Source organism: Lissotriton helveticus, chromosome 1_1 (genome assembly GCF_964261635.1).
Source record: "Lissotriton helveticus chromosome 1_1, aLisHel1.1, whole genome shotgun sequence".
In the NCBI taxonomy this organism is placed as follows: domain Eukaryota; kingdom Metazoa; phylum Chordata; class Amphibia; order Caudata; family Salamandridae; genus Lissotriton; species Lissotriton helveticus.
The window spans coordinates 16,323,650-16,342,992 of record NC_136057.1 but is presented as its reverse complement, the minus strand read 5'-3'; the positions used below and the strand labels follow the sequence as shown (position 1 = coordinate 16,342,992).

The 19,343-nt window shown below is 57.3% G+C and overlaps 1 protein-coding gene across 2 annotated transcripts in view; it reads left to right on the top strand.

The window, feature by feature from the left end:
* The first annotated feature begins 10,062 nt into the window (after nucleotides 1-10,062).
* Nucleotides 10,063-19,343, top strand: part of LOC144810789 (glutathione S-transferase P 1-like) — a 40,270-nt gene continuing 30,989 nt past the window's right edge. Inside the window, exons 1-4 of one of the 2 annotated variants that reach the window (XM_078673823.1) lie at nucleotides 10,063-10,155; nucleotides 11,164-11,199; nucleotides 12,346-12,452; nucleotides 17,489-17,576. In XM_078673823.1, coding sequence (XP_078529949.1) covers nucleotide 10,155; nucleotides 11,164-11,199; nucleotides 12,346-12,452; nucleotides 17,489-17,576 — 232 coding nt within the window. In that variant the 5' untranslated portion in view covers nucleotides 10,063-10,154. Of the gene's footprint in view, nucleotides 10,156-11,082; nucleotides 11,200-12,345; nucleotides 12,453-17,488; nucleotides 17,577-19,343 lie in introns of those variants that run through there. The other variant, XM_078673816.1, reaches the window with a different exon arrangement.

Sequence of the window (19,343 nt, the reverse complement as noted above, 5' to 3'; positions counted from 1 at the left end):
GAGGTGCATTGAGAGAGCTCTGTGGATGTCTCAGCAGCAGTGGACGAGTGGTGTCTCAGCAGCTATGATAGAGGTGCCTCGTGAGAGATCAGTGGATGTCTCAGCAGCAGTGGACAGGTGGTGTCTCAGCAGCTGAGACAGAGGTGCATTGAGAGAGCTCTGTGGGTGTCTCAGCAGCAGTGGACGAGTGGAGTCTCAGCAGCTAAGACAGAGGTGCATTGAGAGAGCTCTGTGCATGTCTCAGCAGCAGTGGACAGGTGGTGTCTCAGCAGCTAAGACAGAGGTGCATTGAGAGAGCTCTGTGGATGTCTCAGCAGCAGTGGACAGGTGGTGTCTCAGCAGCTAAGACAGAGGTGCATTGAGAGAGCTCTGTGGATGTCTCAGCAGCAGTGCACGAGTGGTGTCTCAGCAGCTAAGACAGAGGTGCATTGTGAGAGCTCTGTGGATGTCTCAGCAGCTAAGACAGAGGTGCATTGGGAGAGCTCTGTGGATGTCTCAGCAGCAGTGGACGAGTGGAGTCTCAGCAGCTAAGACAGAGGTGCACTGTGAGAGCTCTGTGGATATCTCAGCAGCAGTGGACGAGTGGAGTCTCAGCAGCTAAGACAGAGGTGCCTTGTGAGAGCTCTGTGGATGTCTCAGCAGCAGTGGACGAGTGGAGTCTCAGCAGCTAAGACAGAGGTGCATTGAGAGAGCTCTGTGGATGTCTCAGCAGCAGTGGACGAGTGGTGTCTCAGCAGCTAAGACAGAGGTGCATTGTGAGAGCTCTGTGGATGTCTCAGCAGCTAAGACAGAGGTGCATTGTGAGAGCTCTGTGGGTGTCTCATCAGCAGTGGACGAGTGGTGTCTCAGCAGCTAAGACAGAGGTGCATTGAGAGAGCTCTGTGGATGTCTCAGCAGCAGTGGACAGGTGGTGTCTCAGCAGCTAAGACAGAGGTGCCTTGAGAGAGCTCTGTGGATGTCTCAGCAGCAGTGGACAGGTGGTGTCTCAGCAGCTAAGACAGAGGTGCATTGTGAGAGCTCTGTGGGTGTCTCATCAGCAGTGGACGAGTGGTGTCTCAGCAGCTAAGACAGAGGTGCATTGAGAGAGCTCTGTGGATGTCTCAGCAGCAGTGGACAGGTGGTGTCTCAGCAGCTAAGACAGAGGTGCCTTGAGAGAGCTCTGTGGATGTCTCAGCAGCAGTGGACAGGTGGTGTCTCAGCAGCTAAGACAGAGGTGCATTGAGAGAGCTCTGTGGATGTCTCAGCAGCAGTGGACAGGTGGTGTCTCAGCAGCTAAGACAGAGGTGCCTTGTGAGAACTCTGTGGATGTCTCAGCAGCAGTGGACGAGTGGAGTCTCAGCAGCTAAGACAGAGGTGCATTGAGAGAGCTCTGTGGATGTCTCAGCAGCAGTGGACGAGTGGTGTCTCAGCAGCTAAGACAGAGGTGCATTGTGAGAGCTCTGTGGATCTCTCAGCAGCTAAGACAGAGGTGCATTGTGAGAGCTCTGTGGATGTCTCAGCAGCAGTGGACAGGTGGTGTCTCAGCAGCTAAGACAGAGGTGCCTTGAGAGAGCTCTGTGGGTGTCTCATCAGCAGTGGACGAGTGGTGTCTCAGCAGCTAAGACAGAGGTGCATTGAGAGAGCTCTGTGGATGTCTCAGCAGCAGTGGACAGGTGGTGTCTCAGCAGCTAGGATAGAGGTGCATTGAGAGAGCTCTGTGGATGTCTCAGCAGCAGTGGACAGGTGGTGTCTCAGCAGCTAAGACAGAGGTGCCTCGTGAGAGCTCTGTGGATGTCTCAGCAGCAGTGGACAGGTGGTGTCTCAGCAGCTAAGACAGAGGTGCCTCGTGAGAGCTCTGTGGATGTCTCAGCAGCAGTGGACGAGTGGTGTCTCAGCAGCTAAGACAGAGGTGCCTTGTGAGAGCTCTGTGGATGTCTCAGCAGCAGTGGACAGGTGGTGTCTCAGCAGCTGAGACAGAGGTGCCTTGTGAGAGCTCTGTGGATGAATCAGCAGCCGTGGACGAGTGGAGTCTCAGCAGCTGAGACAGAGGTGCATTGAGAGAGCTCTGTGGATGTCTCAGCAGCAGTGGACAGGTGGTGTCTCAGCAGCTAAGACAGAGGTGCATTGAGAGAGCTCTGTGGATGTCTCAGCAGCAGTGGACAGGTGGTGTCTCAGCAGCTAAGACAGAGGTGCATTGAGAGAGCTCAGTGGATGTCTCAGCAGCAGTGGACGAGTGGTGTCTCAGCAGCTGAGACAGAGGTGCATTGAGAGAGCTCTGTGGATGTCTCAGCAGCAGTGGACAGGTGGTGTCTCAGCAGCTGAGACAGAGGTGCCTTGTGAGAGCTCTGTGGATGTCTCAGCAGCAGTGGACGAGTGGTGTCTCAGCAGCTAAGACAGAGATGCCTTGAGAGAGCTCTGTGGATGTCTCAGCAGCAGTGGACGAGTGGTGTCTCAGCAGCTAAGACAGAGGTGCATTGAGAGAGCTCTGTTGATGTCTCAGCAGCAGTGGACAGGTGGTGTCTCAGCAGCTAAGACAGAGGTGCCTCGTGAGAGCTCCGTGGATGTCTCAGCAGCAGTGGACAGGTGGTGTCTTAGCAGCTAAGACAGAGGTGCCTCGTGAGAGCTCTGTGGATGTCTCAGCAGCAGTGGACGAGTGGTATCCCAGCAGCTTAGATCAGAGGTGCATTGAGAGAGCTCTGTGGATGTCTCAGTAGCAGTGGACGAGTGGCGTCTCAGCAGCTAAGACAGAGGTGCCTTGAGAGAGCTCTGTGGATGTCTCAGCAGCAGAGGACGAGTGGAGTCTCAGCAGCTAAGACAGAGGTGCCTTGTGAGAGCTCTGTGGATGTCTCAGCAGCAGTGGACAGGTGGTGTCTCAGCAGGTAAGACAGAGGTGCCTTGAGAGAGCTCTGTGGGTGTCTCATCAGCAGTGGAGAGATGGTGTCTCAGCAGCTAAGACAGAGGTGCCTTGTGAGAGCTCTGTGGATGTCTCAGCAGCAGTGGACAGGTGGTGTCTCAGCAGCTAAGACAGAGGTGCCTTGTGAGAGCTCTGTGGATGTCTCAGCAGCAGTGGAGAGGTGGTGTCTCAGCAGCTAAGACAGAGGTGCCTTGTGAGAGCTCTGTGGATGTCTCAGCAGCAGTGGACGAGTAGAGTCTCAGCAGCTAAGACAGAGGTGCATTGAGAGAGCTCTGTGGATGTCTCAGCAGCAGTGGACAGGTGGTGTCTCAGCAGCTAAGACAGAGGTGCACTGTGAGAGCTCTGTGGATGTCTCAGCAGCAGTGGACAGGTGGTGTCTCAGCAGCTAAGACAGAGGTGCCTTGTGAGAGCTCTGTGGGTGTCTCAGCAGCAGTGGACAGGTGGTGTCTCAGCAGCTAAGACAGAGGTGCCTTGTGAGAGCTCTGTGGATGTCTCAGCAGCAGTGGACAGGTGGTGTCTCAGCAGCTAAGACAGAGGTGCCTTGTGAGAGCTCTGTGGGTGTCTCAGCAGCAGTGGACAGGTGGTGTCTCAGCAGCTAAGACAGAGGTGCATTAAGAGAGCTCTGTGGATGTCTCAGCAGCAGTGGACAGGTGGTGTCTCAGCAGCTAAGACAGAGGTGCATTGTGAGAGCTCTGTGGGTGTCTCAGCAGCAGTGGACAGGTGGTGTCTCAGCAGCTAGGATAGAGGTGCCTCGTGAGAGCTCAGTGGATGTCTCAGCAGCAGTGGACAGTTGGAGTCTCAGCAGCTAAGACAGAGGTGCCTCGTGAGAGCTCTGTGGATGTCTCAGCAGCAGTGGACAGGTGGAGTCTCAGCAGCTAAGACAGAGGTGCATTGAGAGAGCTCTGTGGATGTCTCAGCAGCAGTGGACAGGTGGAGTCTCAGCAGCTGAGACAGAGGTGCCTTGAGAGAGCTCTGTGGGTGTCTCAGCAGCTAAGACAGAGGTGCCTTGAGAGAGCTCTGTGGATGTCTCAGAAGCAGTGGACAGGTGGTGTCTCAGCAGCTAAGACAGAGGTGCATTGAGAGAGCTCTGTGGGTGTCTCAGCAGCCGTGGACGAGTGGAGTCTCAGCAGCTAAGACAGAGGTGCCTTGAGAGAGCTCTGTGGATATCTCAGCAGCAGTGGACGAGTGGAGTCTCAGCAGCTAAGACAGAGGTGCCTTGAGAGAGCTCGGTGGATGTCTCAGCAGCCGTGGACGAGTGGAGTCTCAGCAGCTAAGACAGAGGTGCCTTGTGAGAGCTCTGTGGATGTCTCAGAAGCAGTGGACAGGTGGTGTCTCAGCAGCTAAGACAGAGGTGCATTGAGAGAGCTCGGTGGATGTCTCAGCAGCAGTGGACGAGTGGTGTCTCAGCAGCTAAGACAGAGGTGCATTGAGAGAGCTCTGTGGGTGTCTCAGCAGCCGTGGACGAGTGGAGTCTCAGCAGCTAAGACAGAGGTGCCTTGAGAGAGCTCTGTGGATGTCTCAGAAGCAGTGGACAGGTGGTGTCTCAGCAGCTAAGACAGAGGTGCATTGAGAGAGCTCGGTGGATGTCTCAGCAGCAGTGGACGAGTGGTGTCTCAGCAGCTAAGACAGAGGTGCATTGAGAGAGCTCGGTGGATGTCTCAGCAGCAGCGGACAGGTGGTGTCTCAGCAGCTAAGACAGAGGGGCCTCGTGAGAGCTCCGTGGATGTCTCAGCAGCAGTGGACAGATGGTGTCTCAGCAGCTAAGACAGAGGTGCATTGAGAGAGCTCTGTGGATGTCTCAGCAGCAGTGGACAGGTGGTGTCTCAGCAGCTAAGACAGAGGTGCATTGAGAGAGCTCCGTGGATGTCTCAGCAGCAGTGGACAGATGGTGTCTCAGCAGCTAAGACAGAGGTGCATTGAGAGAGCTCTGTGGATGTCTCAGCAGCAGTGGACAGGTGGTGTCTCAGCAGCTAAGACAGAGGTGCATTGAGAGAGCTCGGTGGATGTCTCAGCAGCCGTGGACGAGTGGAGTCTCAGCAGCTAAGACAGAGGTGCCTTGTGAGAGCTCTGTGGATGTCTCAGAAGCAGTGGACAGGTGGTGTCTCAGCAGCTAAGACAGAGGTGCATTGAGAGAGGTCGGTGGATGTCTCAGCAGCAGTGGACAGGTGGTGTCTCAGCAGCTGAGACAGAGGTGCATTGAGAGAGCTCTGTGGGTGTCTCAGCAGCCGTGGACGAGTGGAGTCTCAGCAGCTAAGACAGAGGTGCCTTGAGAGAGCTCTGTGGATGTCTCAGAAGCAGTGGACAGGTGGTGTCTCAGCAGCTAAGACAGAGGTGCATTGAGAGAGCTCGGTGGATGTCTCAGCAGCAGTGGACGAGTGGTGTCTCAGCAGCTAAGACAGAGGTGCATTGAGAGAGCTCTGTGGGTGTCTCAGCAGCCGTGGACGAGTGGAGTCTCAGCAGCTAAGACAGAGGTGCCTTGAGAGAGCTCTGTGGATGTCTCAGAAGCAGTGGACAGGTGGTGTCTCAGCAGCTAAGACAGAGGTGCATTGAGAGAGCTCGGTGGATGTCTCAGCAGCAGTGGACGAGTGGTGTCTCAGCAGCTAAGACAGAGGTGCATTGAGAGAGCTCGGTGGATGTCTCAGCAGCAGCGGACAGGTGGTGTCTCAGCAACTAAGACAGAGGGGCCTCGTGAGAGCTCCGTGGATGTCTCAGCAGCAGTGGACAGATGGTGTCTCAGCAGCTAAGACAGAGGTGCATTGAGAGAGCTCTGTGGATGTCTCAGCAGCAGTGGACAGGTGGTGTCTCAGCAGCTAAGACAGAGGTGCATTGAGAGAGCTCCGTGGATGTCTCAGCAGCAGTGGACAGATGGTGTCTCAGCAGCTAAGACAGAGGTGCATTGAGAGAGCTCTGTGGATGTCTCAGCAGCAGTGGACAGGTGGTGTCTCAGCAGCTAAGACAGAGGTGCATTGAGAGAGCTCCGTGGATGTCTCAGAAGCAGTGGACAGGTGGTGTCTCAGCAGCTAAGACAGAGGTGCATTGAGAGAGCTCTGTGGATGTCTCAGCAGCAGTGGACAGGTGGTGTCTCAGCAGCTAAGACAGAGGTGCACTGAGAGAGCTCTGTGGATGTCTCAGCAGCAGTGGACAGATGGTGTCTCAGCAGCTAAGACAGAGGTGCATTGAGAGAGCTCTGTGGGTGTCTCAGCAGCAGTGGACAGGCGGTGTCTCAGCAGCTAAGACAGAGGTGCATTGAGAGAGCTCTGTGGATGTCTCAGCAGCAGCGGACGAGTGGTGTCTCAGCAGCTAAGACAGAGGTGCATTGAGAGAGCTCTGTGGATGTCTCAGCAGCAGTGGACAGGTGGTGTCTCAGCAGCTGAGACAGAGGTGCATTGTGAGAGCTCTGTGGATGTCTCAGCAGCAGTGGACAGGTGGAGTCTCAGCAGCTAAGACAGAGGTGCCTCGTGAGAGCTCTGTGGATGTCTCAGAAGCAGCGGACGAGTGGTGTCTCAGCAACTAAGACAGAGGTGCCTCGTGAGAGCTCTGTGGATGTCTCAGCAGCAGTGGACGAGTGATGTCTCAGCAACTAAGACAGAGGTGCCTTGAGAGAGCTCTGTGGGTGTCTCAGCAGCAGTGGACAGGTGGTGTCTCAGCAGCTAAGACAGAGGTGCATTGAGAGAGCTCTGTGGATGTCTCAGCAGCAGTGGACAGGTGGTGTCTCAGCAGCTAAGACAGAGGTGCCTTGTGAGAGCTCTGTGGGTGTCTCAGCAGCAGTGGACAGGTGGAGTCTCAGCAGCTAAGATAGAGGTGCATTGAGAGAGCTCTGTGGATGTCTCAGCAGCAGTGGACAGGTGGTGTCTCAGCAGCTAAGACAGCGGTGCCTTGTGAGAGCTCTGTGGATGTCTCAGCAGCAGCGGACAGGTGGCGTCTCAGCAGCTAAGACAGAGGTGCATTGAGAGAGCTCTGGGTGTCTCAGCAGCAGTGGACAGGTGGTGTCTCAGCAGCTAAGACAGAGGTGCTTTGAGAGAGCTCTGTGGATGTCTCAGCAGCAGTGGACAGGTGGTGTCTCAGCAGCTAAGACAGAGGTGCTTTGTGAGAGCTCTGTGGGTGTCTCAGCAGCAGTGGACAGCTGGTGTCAGCAGCTAAGACAGGGGTGCATTGTGAGAGCTCTGTGGATGTCTCAGCAGCAGTGGACAGGTGGTGTTTCAGCAGTTAAGACAGAGGTGCATTAAGAGAGCTCTGTGGATGTCTCAGCAGCAGTGGACAGGTGGTGTCTCAGCAGCTAAGACAGAGGTGCCTTGAGAGAGCTCTGTGGATGTCTCAGCAGCAGTGGACAGGTGGAGTCTCAGCAGCTAAGATAGAGGTGTCTTGTGAGAGCTCTGTGGATGTCTCAGCAGCAGTGAACAGGTGGTGTCTCAGCAGCTAAGACAGAGGTGCCTTGAGAGAGCTCTGTGGATGTCTCAGCAGCAGTGGACAGGTGGTGTCTCAGCAGCTAAGACAGAGGTGCCTTGAGAGAGCTCTGTGGGTGTCTCAGCAGCAATGGACGAGTGGTGTCTCAGCAGCTAAGACAGAGGTGCCTTGAGAGAGCTCTGTGGATGTCTCAGCAGCAGTGGACAGGTGGTGTCTCAGCAGCTAAGACAGAGGTGCCTTGAGAGAGCTCTGTGGAAGTCTCAGCAGCAGTGGACGAGCGGTGTCTCAGCAGCTAAGACAGAGGTGCCTTGTGAGAGCTCTGTGGGTGTCTCAGCAGCAGTGGACAGGTGGTGTCTCAGCAGCTAAGACAGAGGTGCATTGAGAGAGCTCTGTGGGTGTCTCAGCAGCAGTGGACGAGCGGTGTCTCAGCAGCTAAGACAGAGGTGCCTTGAGAGAGCTCTGATGGATGTCTCAGCAGCAGTGGACAGGTGGTGTCTCAGCAGCTAAGACAGAGGTGCTTTAAGAGAGCTCTGTGGATGTCTCAGCAGCAGTGGACAGGTGGTGTCTCAGCAGCTAAGACAGAGGTGCCTTGTGAGAGCTCTTTGGGTGTCTCAGCAGCCGTGGACGAGTGGAGTCTCAGCAGCTAAGACAGAGGTGCATTGTGAGAGCTCTGTGGATGTCTCAGCAGCAGTGGACAGGTGGTGTCTCAGCAGCTGAGACAGAGGTGCATTGAGAGAGCTCTGTGGATGTCTCAGCAGCAGTGGACGAGTGGTGTCTCAGCAGCTAGGATAGAGGTGCATTGTGAGAGCTCTGTGGATGTCTCAGCAGCAGTGGACAGGTGGTGTCTCAGCAGCTAAGACAGAGGTGCATTGAGAGAGCTCTGTGGATGTCTCAGCAGCAGTGGACAGGTGGTGTCTCAGCAGCTAAGACAGAGGTGCCTCGTGAGAGCTCTGTGGATGTCTCAGCAGCAGTGGACAGGTGGTGTCTCAGCAGCTAAGACAGAGGTGCATGGACTCAGTGCACAGTATCCGTGCATTGGCTCAGTGCACAGTATCCGTGCATGGACTCAGTGCACAGTATCCGTGCATGGACTCAGTGCACAGTCTCCATGCATTGGCTCAGTGCACAGTATCCGTGCATGGACTCAGTGCACAGTATCCGTGCATGGACTCAGTGCACAGTCTCCATGCATTGGCTCAGTGCACAGTATCCGTGCAAGGCCACAAAGCACAGTCTCCGTGCATGTTCTCAGTGCACAGTCTCTGCGCATGAGCTCAGTGCACAGTCTCCCTGCATTGGCTCAGTGCACAGTCTCCGCGCATGGTCTCAGTGCACAGTCTCTGTGCATGGGCTCAGTGCACAGTCTCCGTGCATGGGCTCAGTGCACAGCCTCCGTGCATGGGCTCAGTGCACAGTGTCCGCGCATGGGCTCAGTGCACAGTCTCGGCGCATGGGCTCAGTGCACAGTCTCCGTGCATGGGCTCAGTGCACAGTCTCCGCGCATGGGCTCAGTGCACAGTCTCCGTGCATGGGCTCAGTGCACAGTCTCCGCGCATGGGCTCAGTGCACAGTCTCGGCGCATGGGCTCAGTGCACAGTCTCTGCGCATGGGCTCAGTGCACAGTCTCGGCGCATGGGCTCAGTGCACAGTCTCCGTGCAAGGCCACGAAGCACAGTCTCCGTGCATGGGCTCAGTGCACAGTCTCCGTGCATGGGCTCAGTACACAGTCTCTGTGCATGGGCTCAGTGCACAGTCTCCGTGCATGGGCTCGGTGCACAGTCTCTGTGCATGGGCTCAGTGCACAGTCTCCGTGCGTGGGCTCAGTGCACAGTCTCTGTGCATGGGCTCAGTGCACAGTGACCATGCATGGGCTCAGTGCACAGTCTCTGTGCATGGGCTCAGTGCACAGTCTCCGTGCATGGGCTCAATGCACAGTCTCCGTGCATGGACTCAGCGCACAGTCTCCGTGCAGGGGCTCGGTGCACAGTCTCTGTGCATGGGCTCGGTGCACAGTCTCCGTGCATGGGCTCAGTGCACAGTCTCTGCGCATGGGCTCAGTGCACTGTCTCCGCGTATGGGCTCAGTCAGTACACAGTCTCCGTGCATGGGCTCAGTGCACAGTCTCCGTGCATGGGCTCAGTGCACAGTGTACGTGCATGGGCTCAGTGCACAGTCTCCGTGCATGGGCTCAATGCACAGTCTCCGTGCATGGACTCAGCGCACAGTCTCCGTGCATGGGCTCGGTGCACAGTCTCTGTGCATGGGCTCGGTGCACAGTCTCCATGCATGGGCTCAGTGCACAGTCTCTGCGCATGGGCTCAGTGCACAGTCTCCGCGTATGGGCTCAGTACACAGTCTCCGTGCACGGGCTCAGTGCACAGTCTCCGAGTATGGGCTCAGTGCACAGTGTCCGTGCATGGGCTCAGTGCACAGTGTCCGTGCATGGGCTCGGTGCACAGTGTCATGGCATGGACTCAGTGCACAGATCACAGGCCCAGTGCTCGTGCTTGGGCTCAGTGCACAGACCAGGTGATCCATCAGTCACAGAGCAGAGTCCGCGTGCACTGTCAGTGCACAGCTTGTAACTCAGGGCAGGGTCCAGTTCGTCGTCTTATGCATAGGGCTCGGGCACTGCCCACAGGTGTACGGTGGTGGGTGAGGGGGGGGGGCGTTGCTATGGAATGATTCAGCACTGGTCATGTGACCCCTGAGGCTTATAAAAGGAAACCCCGTCGCATGTTATCGGCTCCTCTGGTCTCCTTGTCCAGTCCACAGGTGCAGCCGCAGAAGTGTCCGCCCCAGCCCCGCCGGCCTCAGCAGCAGTCTCAGCAGCAGCCTAGAGACGCCGACGGTCAACAGTGAGTCTGCGGCAGCGCCGGGATCGGGTCCCCCTGTACCTCCCTGGGGCCAGTGGGGTGCGTCCCTCGCTTCTTGCAGAGCATGGCGCTTCGATGTTGAAAGTCTGTATAAAGCGCCTCGATGCAGCCGACGGCCCCGCGCTGCCTGTGAGGAGCGAGGCTTGAAAGACGCCGGGGCTGAGCCCTGAGGGCGGGTTATACTCAGAGCCACATAGGAATGGCAGAGAGTACAAAGCTCTACTGCATATACTAGTGATTAGAGTTATCTGTATGCGCTGTATGGAAGGACAGACAACATCCAATCTAGCCCCCCCCCCTGCAGCGCTGCGAGCCCCGTGCGCTGCTGTCCTCCTGGTATTCGGACTTTAAGGGCCAGGCCTGTTGTCTTTGCCAATGCTCCTTTGTGCCCCCCCGTCCTGTTGTCTTTGCCAATGCTCCTTTGTGCCCCCTCCTGTTGTCTTTGCCAATGCTCCTTTGTGCCCCCCCGTCCTGTTGTCTTTGCCAATGCTCCTTTGTGCCCCCCCGTCCTGTTGTCTTTGCCAATGCTCCTTTGTGCCCCCCCGTCCTGTTGTCTTTGCCAATGCTCCTTTGTGCCCCCCCGTCCTGTTGTCTTTGCCAATGCTCCTTTGTGCCTCCCCGTCCTGTTGTCTTTGCCAATGCTCCTTTGTGCCCCCCCGTCCTGTTGTCTTTGCCAATGCTCCTTTGTGCTCCCCGTCCTGTTGTCTTTGCCAATGCTCCTTTGTGCCTCCCCGTCCTGTCGTCTTTGCCAATGCTCCTTTGTGCCCCCCCGTCCTGTTGTCTTTGCCAATGCTCCTTTGTGCCCCCCCCCCGTCCTGTTGTCTTTGCCAATGCTCCTTTGTGCCCCCCCGTCCTGTTGTCTTTGCCAATGCTCCTTTGGCCCCCCCCCGTCCTGTTGTCTTTGCCAATGCTCCTTTGTGCCCCCCCCCGGCCTGTTGTCTTTGCCAATGCTCCTTTGTGACTCTCTCTCTCTCTCTCCTTCTCTTCCAGTGCACAGCTACACCTTCATCTACTTCAACGTGCGAGGTGAGTGCAGCGCCTCGAGGCCCGAGGGGGGGCCCCGCGGGGGGGGGGGGGGAGTGGGGGGCCCTGGAGGAAGGCGGGGGGTGGGGGTGACTCCTTTGTGAGGCCCCTGGTGTCCTGTGCCTCTTCCGAGTCTGGTCCTTGGGCAGCAGAAGCCCCGGGCGGGGGGGGGGGGGGGGGGCACCTGTGGGTGACCCTACCCTCTACATCTAGGGTTAGGAGGTGGCCCGGGGCCCCTGGCAGAGGGGCCCCTGACCCCCCCCCCCCCATCCCACGGAGTCCCCGTCCCCTTCAGGCCTCTTCTGCCCCTGGTTCTCGCCCCTCTCGTGCCCTATTCTGGTGCCCGGTTTAAAGCGCGCTCGTGACCCCCGTGGGCATCGGAGCGCTGTAGGAAGGAAGAAGAGAACACAAGGGAACAAATGAGACCGTTAAATAACCACAGGGGCAAACAATCGGGGTTCTTACCCCTCATGCCACCTCTTGCTTACTGCCCCCTTGGGTTATTCCCCCTTGGTTTATTGCCCCCCATGCCAGTTCTTGCCCTTGCTTACTGCCCCTTGGGTTATTCCCCCTTGGTTTATTGCCCCTCTAATTCCACCTCTTGCCTGCTGCCCCTGGGGTTCTTGCCCCTCTAATGCCACCTTTTGCCCTCGTTTGCTGCCCCCTGGGTAATTGCCCCCCTCATGCCAGTTCTTGCCCTTGCTTGTTGCCCCCTGGGTTCTTGCCCCTCTAATGCCCCCTCTTGCCCTCGCTTGTTGCCCCCTGGGGTTCTTGCCCCTCTCATGCCACCTCTTGCTTGCTGCCCCCTGGGTTCTTGCCCCTCTCATGCCACCTCTTGCTAGCTGCCCCCTGGGTTCTTGCCCCTCTAATGCCACCTCTTGCTAGCTGCCCCCTGGGTTCTTGCCCCTCTAATGCCACCTCTTGCCTGCTGCCCCTTGGGTTATTCCCTCATGCATTATTGCCCCTCTAATGCCACCCCTTGCCCTCGTTTGCTGCCCCCTGGGTTCTTGCCCCCCTCATGCCACCTCTTGCCCTCGCTTGTTGCCCCCTGGGGTTCTTGCCCCCTCTTGCCAGCCCTTGCTTGCTGTCCCTTGGGTTATTCCCCCTTGGGTTCTTGCCCCTCTAATGCCCCTTCTTGCCCTCTTCCAGGTCGCGCGGAGGCGGCCCGCATGCTGCTGGCTGACCAGGGGCAGGACTGGAAGGAGGACGTCGTGACCTTTGACCTCTGGACCCAAGGAGACCTCAAAAAGAAATGCGTAAGTCTGACTGAACCCGGGGTTCAGGGGTGGCCGGGGTGCCTTGTAGGCGAGGGTACCTGGAAGGCGCCTGGAGGCGGCCCGAGGCGCTGAGCCGGTGCCTCCACGCCGTGGTTTGTGGGGTGCAGGCCTGCGAGTGGATCGGGGCCCGAGGCCCAGCGCCTGGACGTGGGTCCGAAGGCGCTAGTGTGCCCCCGCCTAGCTTGTGGGGTTCAGGACGGCCGCACTGCTGCTTAGGAACTACGTTAGGGTGTGTATGGGGGGGGGGGGGGGCTGCTCTGTAAATGTATTATATTTGTATCGCGCACTTTTACCCGGAGGCCTCGTAGCGCTGTATTCATACCGCTGTGGAACCCATCCTGGCTTTCCCTGTGTGGTGTCCACTCCTGGGCACCCCCAAGGTGGAGGCCAGGCATCCTTAGCGTTGTGGGGGCCGTTGTGGAGATTAAGCAAGCTATTGCCCAGAGTTGCAGAGTGGAACCCATGATTGGAATAGGCACCGAGGTGAGAATTATCAGGTCCCAAGACCCGCCGAGGCGGGAATTGAACCCTGGTCCCGGGCCAGACCTCTGCATCAGGGTCTGCCGCTCTAACCAGTGAGCCACACTCCTCCACAAGCTGGCTGGGGTAACTGCTCGCTCCATCGGGGGCTGCACTTCCAAACCTCCCCTGGTTGCATTTCTCCTCCCCTCCCCATAGCTGATGGTATGTTCCGCGGGGGGGGCGGGTGAACCCCCCCCCCCCTCAGGTGGGGTGTGTTGCACAGTCCCTGATACCCCCGGTGCCCGCCCTGACTGTACAGCGGGGGGCTGTGCCGGTGACACGAAGCCCCGAGCCAGGCGGGGGCTGGGGGTACATTGTGCCCTGGAGCAACCGGAGCCCCCGGGGGAGGGGGCCGGTCTGAATCCACTGCCCTGAGTATAGACGTGGCCCCCACCCGGGCCTTGTGCCAGGCGAGCCCACAGCTGGCTCCGCCAAGGCTCATTAACAAGTAAATGGTATTTTAAAGACCTGTGGAGTAGTCGGGTGCGGCTGCAATCAGACGGTCACCAGCCCCGGAAGCAGGTCAGGCCGCTCCCCAGGCCGCACAGCGCCACCTGCGGGCTCGCGCCTTTACCCCCTGCTGCCTGAGGTCGCCGCCGCTGTAAGTCAGCTGCCCCCTTCCAGAGCTTTTGTGCTCTGTGCCCCTTGAACTTGTATTTTGCCCTTTTGTGATTTTACAGTTTCCAGCTGTATCTTGTCCTGTACTGCTCGTTTTACTGTCGCCTCGCCAGTGTTCCCGCCTGCTAAAGCTCCCGCTGCTGCCTCCTCTGCGGCCCCACCCCCCTGCACATACATTCGCACCCCCCCCGCCTCCGCCTCCCAGCTGCTCCTCCCTCCCACCAGCCATACCAGAAGGCTACAAGATCACCCGCAAGGACCGCACCAACTGAGTAGGAGGAGGTATCGCCATCGTCCACAGGAACACACTCAAAGTCTCGACAAACACCAACGACACCCTCAGCACTGCCGAACACCTGCACTTCCAGATCCATACCGTCCCCAATACCACCCTCAGAGGAACCCTCGTCTACAGACCCGCCCAGACTCCGACAACCACAGTTCAGCTACTCCATCGCCGACTTCGTCAGCACACACACCCTTGCCTCCACGGACTACATCTTCCTCGGGGACCTTCCACCTCGAACAACAACGACTCCAACTCTTCCACCCTGATCGACAACCTCGGACTCAGACAACTCGTCACAGCACCCACCCACTTCGCCAGCCACACGCTCGAACCCATCTTCTCCGCAAGCCCCCACGTCTCCTTCAACCACACCACCTAACTCCACTGGACCAACCACCGTTGCATCCACTTCACCTTCCGGAAACCCACCACGCACCACCGCACCCAACAGATGCCCCACTGGAGCAAAGTCACCCGAAGACCAACTATCCACCACCCTTGCCAGGTGCACACCCGCAGACCCGACCGACCCCAACACCGCCGCCCAAAACCTCAGACAGTGGATAGACGACTGCGCCAACACTCTCGCCCCTCAAGAAACCCCCCAACAGCCACACCAGCAAGAAAGCCAGCTGGTTCACCAAAGACCTCCAGGCCTCAAAGCTAACCTGCCGAAAGCTGGAGAAGAACTGGCTCCGTGAACGAACACCAGACAGCCACACTGCCAACAAGAATGCCACCCGCAGACACCATCACCTCATCAGATCCGCCAAAAGGGCCTCCTTCAAAGACCGCCTAGACAACAATGCGCACAACAGCAAAGAGCTCTTCAACATCGTGAAGGAACTCTCGAACCTCAGCTCCAACACCAACGTCATCTCACCTTCGCAAGACCTGTGCGACTCCCTTGCCACCTTCTTCCATCGCAAGATCGCAGACATCCACAACAGCTTCAACATCACGACCACTCCAGCAATCACTGAGACCTCCGCCCCCACGACCACAATCCGCACCAACCGCCTGCTCTCCTGGACCAACATCAACGATGAAGACACCATCAAAATCTTGAACACCATCCACTCCGGGTCCCTGTCAGACCCATGCCCACACCACATCTTCAACAAAGCCAGCACCACCATCGCACCCCATCTCCGGAAACCATCAACATCTTCTTTGAGACAGCAACCTTCCCGGAGAGCTGGAAGCACGCCGAGATCAACGCCTTACTCAATAAACCCAAGGCGGACCCCAAGGACCTCAATAACTTCCGACCCATCTACCTACTCCTTTTCCCGGCAAAGGTCATCTAGTAGGTCGTCAACAAACAACTGACCAGCTACCTTGAGGAGAACAACATCCTGAACCCGTCCCAGTCTGGGTTCCACAGCACCGAAACTTCCCTCATCGCCGCCACTGACGACATCAGGACCCTGCTAGACAATGGAGAAACCGCGGCCCTCATCCTCCTGGGCCTGTCAGCCGCCTTCGACACGGTCTGCCACTGCACACTACGAACACGCCTCCATGTCGCTAGGATCCAAGAGAAGGCCCTGGACTGGCCCACCTCCTTCCTCTCCGGCAAAACAGAGCATCAGCCTCCCCACCCCCCCTTCCGCTCTGAAGCCACCAAAATAATCTGCGGCGTATTTCAGGGCTCATCCCAATGCTGTTACACATCTACATTGCACCGCTCGCCCACGTCGCCCGACTGCACGACCTAAACATCATCTCCAACACCGATGACACCCAGCTGATCCCCTCCCTCACCAAGGACCCCCACAACGCCAAAACCAGCCTTCACGAAGGAATGAAGGCAGTCGCCGAATGGATGAGAAACAGCCGACTGAAGCTGAACTGGTACAAGACTGAGGTCCTCGTCTTCGGATCCACCCCCTCGGCCTAGGATGACACCTGGTGGCCGACCGCGCTAGGAACAGCTCCAACACCCACGGACCACGCACGTAACCTACGGGTCATCCTCTACTCCACCCTCTCCATGACGAAGCAGGTCAACGCGTCTCTTCTTCCTGCTTCAACACCCTCCGCATGCTCCGCAGGATCCACAGGTGGATCCCCACCGAAACAAGGACGGTCACCCAGGCCCTCGTCAGTAGCAGACTGGACTACAGAAACTCCCTCTACACATGTGCCTCGGCCAAACTCCTGAGATGGCTCCAACGCATCCAGAACGCCTCTGCACTACTGATCCTCGACATCCCCTGCCGCAGCCACATCACACCCCACCTGAGACCTGCACTGGCTCCCCATCAACAAGAGAATAACCTTCAACCTCCTCACCCACGCACACAAGGCACTCCAACACTGCACCAGCATACCTCAACAGCCGACTCCGCTTCTGCACCCCTACGCGCCAGCTCCGCACCTCCGACCATGCTCTCGCCACTGTCCCCCACATCCGAAGAGTGACCGCCGGCGGCAAATCATTCTCCCACCTCGCGCCAAGACATGGAACACCCTCCCCACCCGCCTATGGCAGACCCAAGACCTACTGACCTTCAGAAGACTCCTCAAGACCTGGCATTTCGAACAGTAGCAGCACTCCCCCACCCCTTAGTGCCATGACCCTCATGGGTAAGTAGTGTTCTTTACAAATGCTTTGACACACACACGAGGGCGGGGGCGGAAGCCCGCTGAGCCCAATGGGCGTCGGGCAGCTGACATCTGGCTCCGACTGGACCCCAAGATCCCCTGTGGCCCATTCACCCCCTCTGGGAGACTCTGGCAGAAACGGTCCTCGGATGCTTGTTTCCGGTCCAGGGAGTCAAGGCTGGGCTGTCCCTTGAGGAATAGGGTCGAGACTGATTTCCATAAGGCTGGGTCCAAACTGGGGTGGTGAGCAACAAAATGATGAATTAAACCCAAATCTGGGGGGGGGGGGGGTTAGTGGCAGGAAGCCCCACACTCCAGGAGCCTTGGCAGAATCTGGTGAGGTGGTGGTGTCCCTGGAAGTCTCGGAGCAGAAGGCAGAGGACCAGTGGAGGGGTCAGTGTTCCTAGTGGAGGGAGGCTGGTAAGCTGCTATTCTGTTGGGGGGGGGGGGACACTGAAGGGACAGTAAAAAATAAATGTAAATGTGTAGTACTTGTATAGCGCACGAATCACCATGAGGCATCTCGGCGCTCGTATGCCTACCGCTGTGGAACCCTTCCTGGCTTTTCCCTGTGAAGTGCCCACTCCTGGGCACCCCCAAGGTGAAGCCAGGCATCCTAGCATTGTTGGGGCCGTTGTGGAGATTATTCAAGCTATTGCCCAGAGTTGCACAGTGGGACCCATAATTAGAATAGGCACCAAGGCGAGAATTATCAGGTCCGAGGAAATTGAGCCCGAGACCCGCAGAGGCGGGAATTGAACCCTGGTCCCGGGCTAGACCTCTGCATCAGGGTCTGCCGCTCTAACCATTGAGCCACACTTCTCCAGTCTTTCTAGTGGTGGGGGAGCAGTCCTGGGTGGTAGAATGAGCAGGCCAGGTAATGCTGTTGGTTTGGGATGGAAAAGCAGGGCACCTATTCTGTCCTGGATGTTTTGGTGCTTGTTCCATTTCACCCCCCTGTCCTTGCCCCCCACAGGTGTTTGGGCAGCTGCCGGGCTTTAAAGATGGAGACTTTCAGCTGTACCAGTCCAACGCCATCCTGCGCTACCTGGCCCGGAACCACGGTGAGTGGGGGCTGGGAGAGGGGACACCTAACGTGGGTGGGGGGGGGCTGGGGGAGGGGACACCTAACTGGGGGTGGGGGGCTGGGAGAGGGGACACCTAACCGGGGGGGGGGGCGTTACCACAGGAAGAGTCTTTGAAAGGCTCCTCCTTGCTAAGGATCACTGCTGTATGCTCCAGATCCTGTGATTGTGCCAATCTGTTCTCTCCCTGTGCCTTCATAGAACAAGCATTGGCATAGCCAATAGGTCTCGCCTTTGGGACCTTATAAGTGTTGAGCCATGCAACAGCTGATGTTGCACCAAGGATATTGTGCTGCATGACTAAACACTTATATGGTCCCAAAGGCGAGACCTATTGGCTATAACAATGCTTGTTTTACCTTGTTAGCCAATTACCCCTTAATGTTGTGATGTCTGGAAACCTGGTCTCTGGAGCAGAAGCCTGAAATGGGCACCTGTCTGAAGAGCGCGCGCTCCCTCCTGCCTGTATCTTCATCATTTCTATAGAGAATAAAATATTCAAGACTTGTGGAACTTCACAGCCGAACCTCTCCCAGGACCCCAGACTGTGGTCAAAGCTCAGAGGCTGCTGTCCGGGAGCAGAGAAGTCCCAAGGTAGCGAGGGGGAGAGGGCGCAGGGAGCACGAGAGATGGAGGCAGACAGGCATATGGAGGGGGGCGAACGGACGGCGAGAGGGAGGCAGCCGCGGCCGGCAGTGGCATAGTGCCAATATCGGCGTGCCCACCATCCCTCCAAATACACGAACCCCCATCAAAATAATTGGACAAGACAACTTGTTGTTGGGAAAAGTAGTCGCAGGTTTATTAGCATATCATTGCTAAAACATGGTGGGTTAACTTACAGATGATCCAAGGCAAGCCGCCCCTCGCAGCTTGCCACCTGATAGGCCAAGTAGCCCGCGGCCTTGGCCTTGCGGTGCTTAGCGGTTGATGGTGAGAGGGTAGCCCCTCACCTGTCCGGTGAACCATTGGTCCACCCTCTAGCCCACGCCCCCCCCTACGAGGGGCGGAGCATTCAAGCAACCCCCGGTTGTCCAGGTAACCAACCGCCCGTAGGATAACGGGGCGCCGTCGCACCCCCAGGGTCCACCGCACGGATCTCCCAGGGATAATAGGCCTCAGCACCCTTTGTGCTTCTGCATAGGGTACTCCTAAGTACCTTTCGCCTCTGGATCATCATGTAATTCCTCCACAGCCCTGTATGTGGCGACCGTCACAGGCAGGGCCCCCCACCATATCTACCTCCTATATGCAGCCCGAAGAGCTTAGTGCCTCCTGAATGTCCAGCAGAAATAAATCCATGCCTACGCCGGACAAGTGGACGCCTTCCTCGTCCAGGCAACCTGGGGCTTTGGCATGGCGTTCCCCGTGTCGGATAAAACCAAAGCCCATCAGCTCAGCGAATTTACGCATAGCGCAGTTTACTTTTCTTCGCGCCCCTTCCACTGCTTGCCCAGAGCGAGCACCTGCCCAACACCGGCGTGGTGTGATTTCCGACCACCAAAGATCACAAGGACCCAATAAGTTGCTGATTTTGATAATGTTTACTTTCATGTCCCTTAAGAGAAATCTCTTCCCTAGGCAAGGCAGGTCGTTCCCTCCCACGTGCAGGATGAGCACGTCTGGGGGCTGAGTGTTCCCTTGTAATTCACGTGTCAGCAAACCAAGCACCCCGCTCCATCGTAAGCCAGTGCCTCCATGCCAAGGAAACCGAGTTCTGCTAAACCCATGCTTCCACTTTCTCTT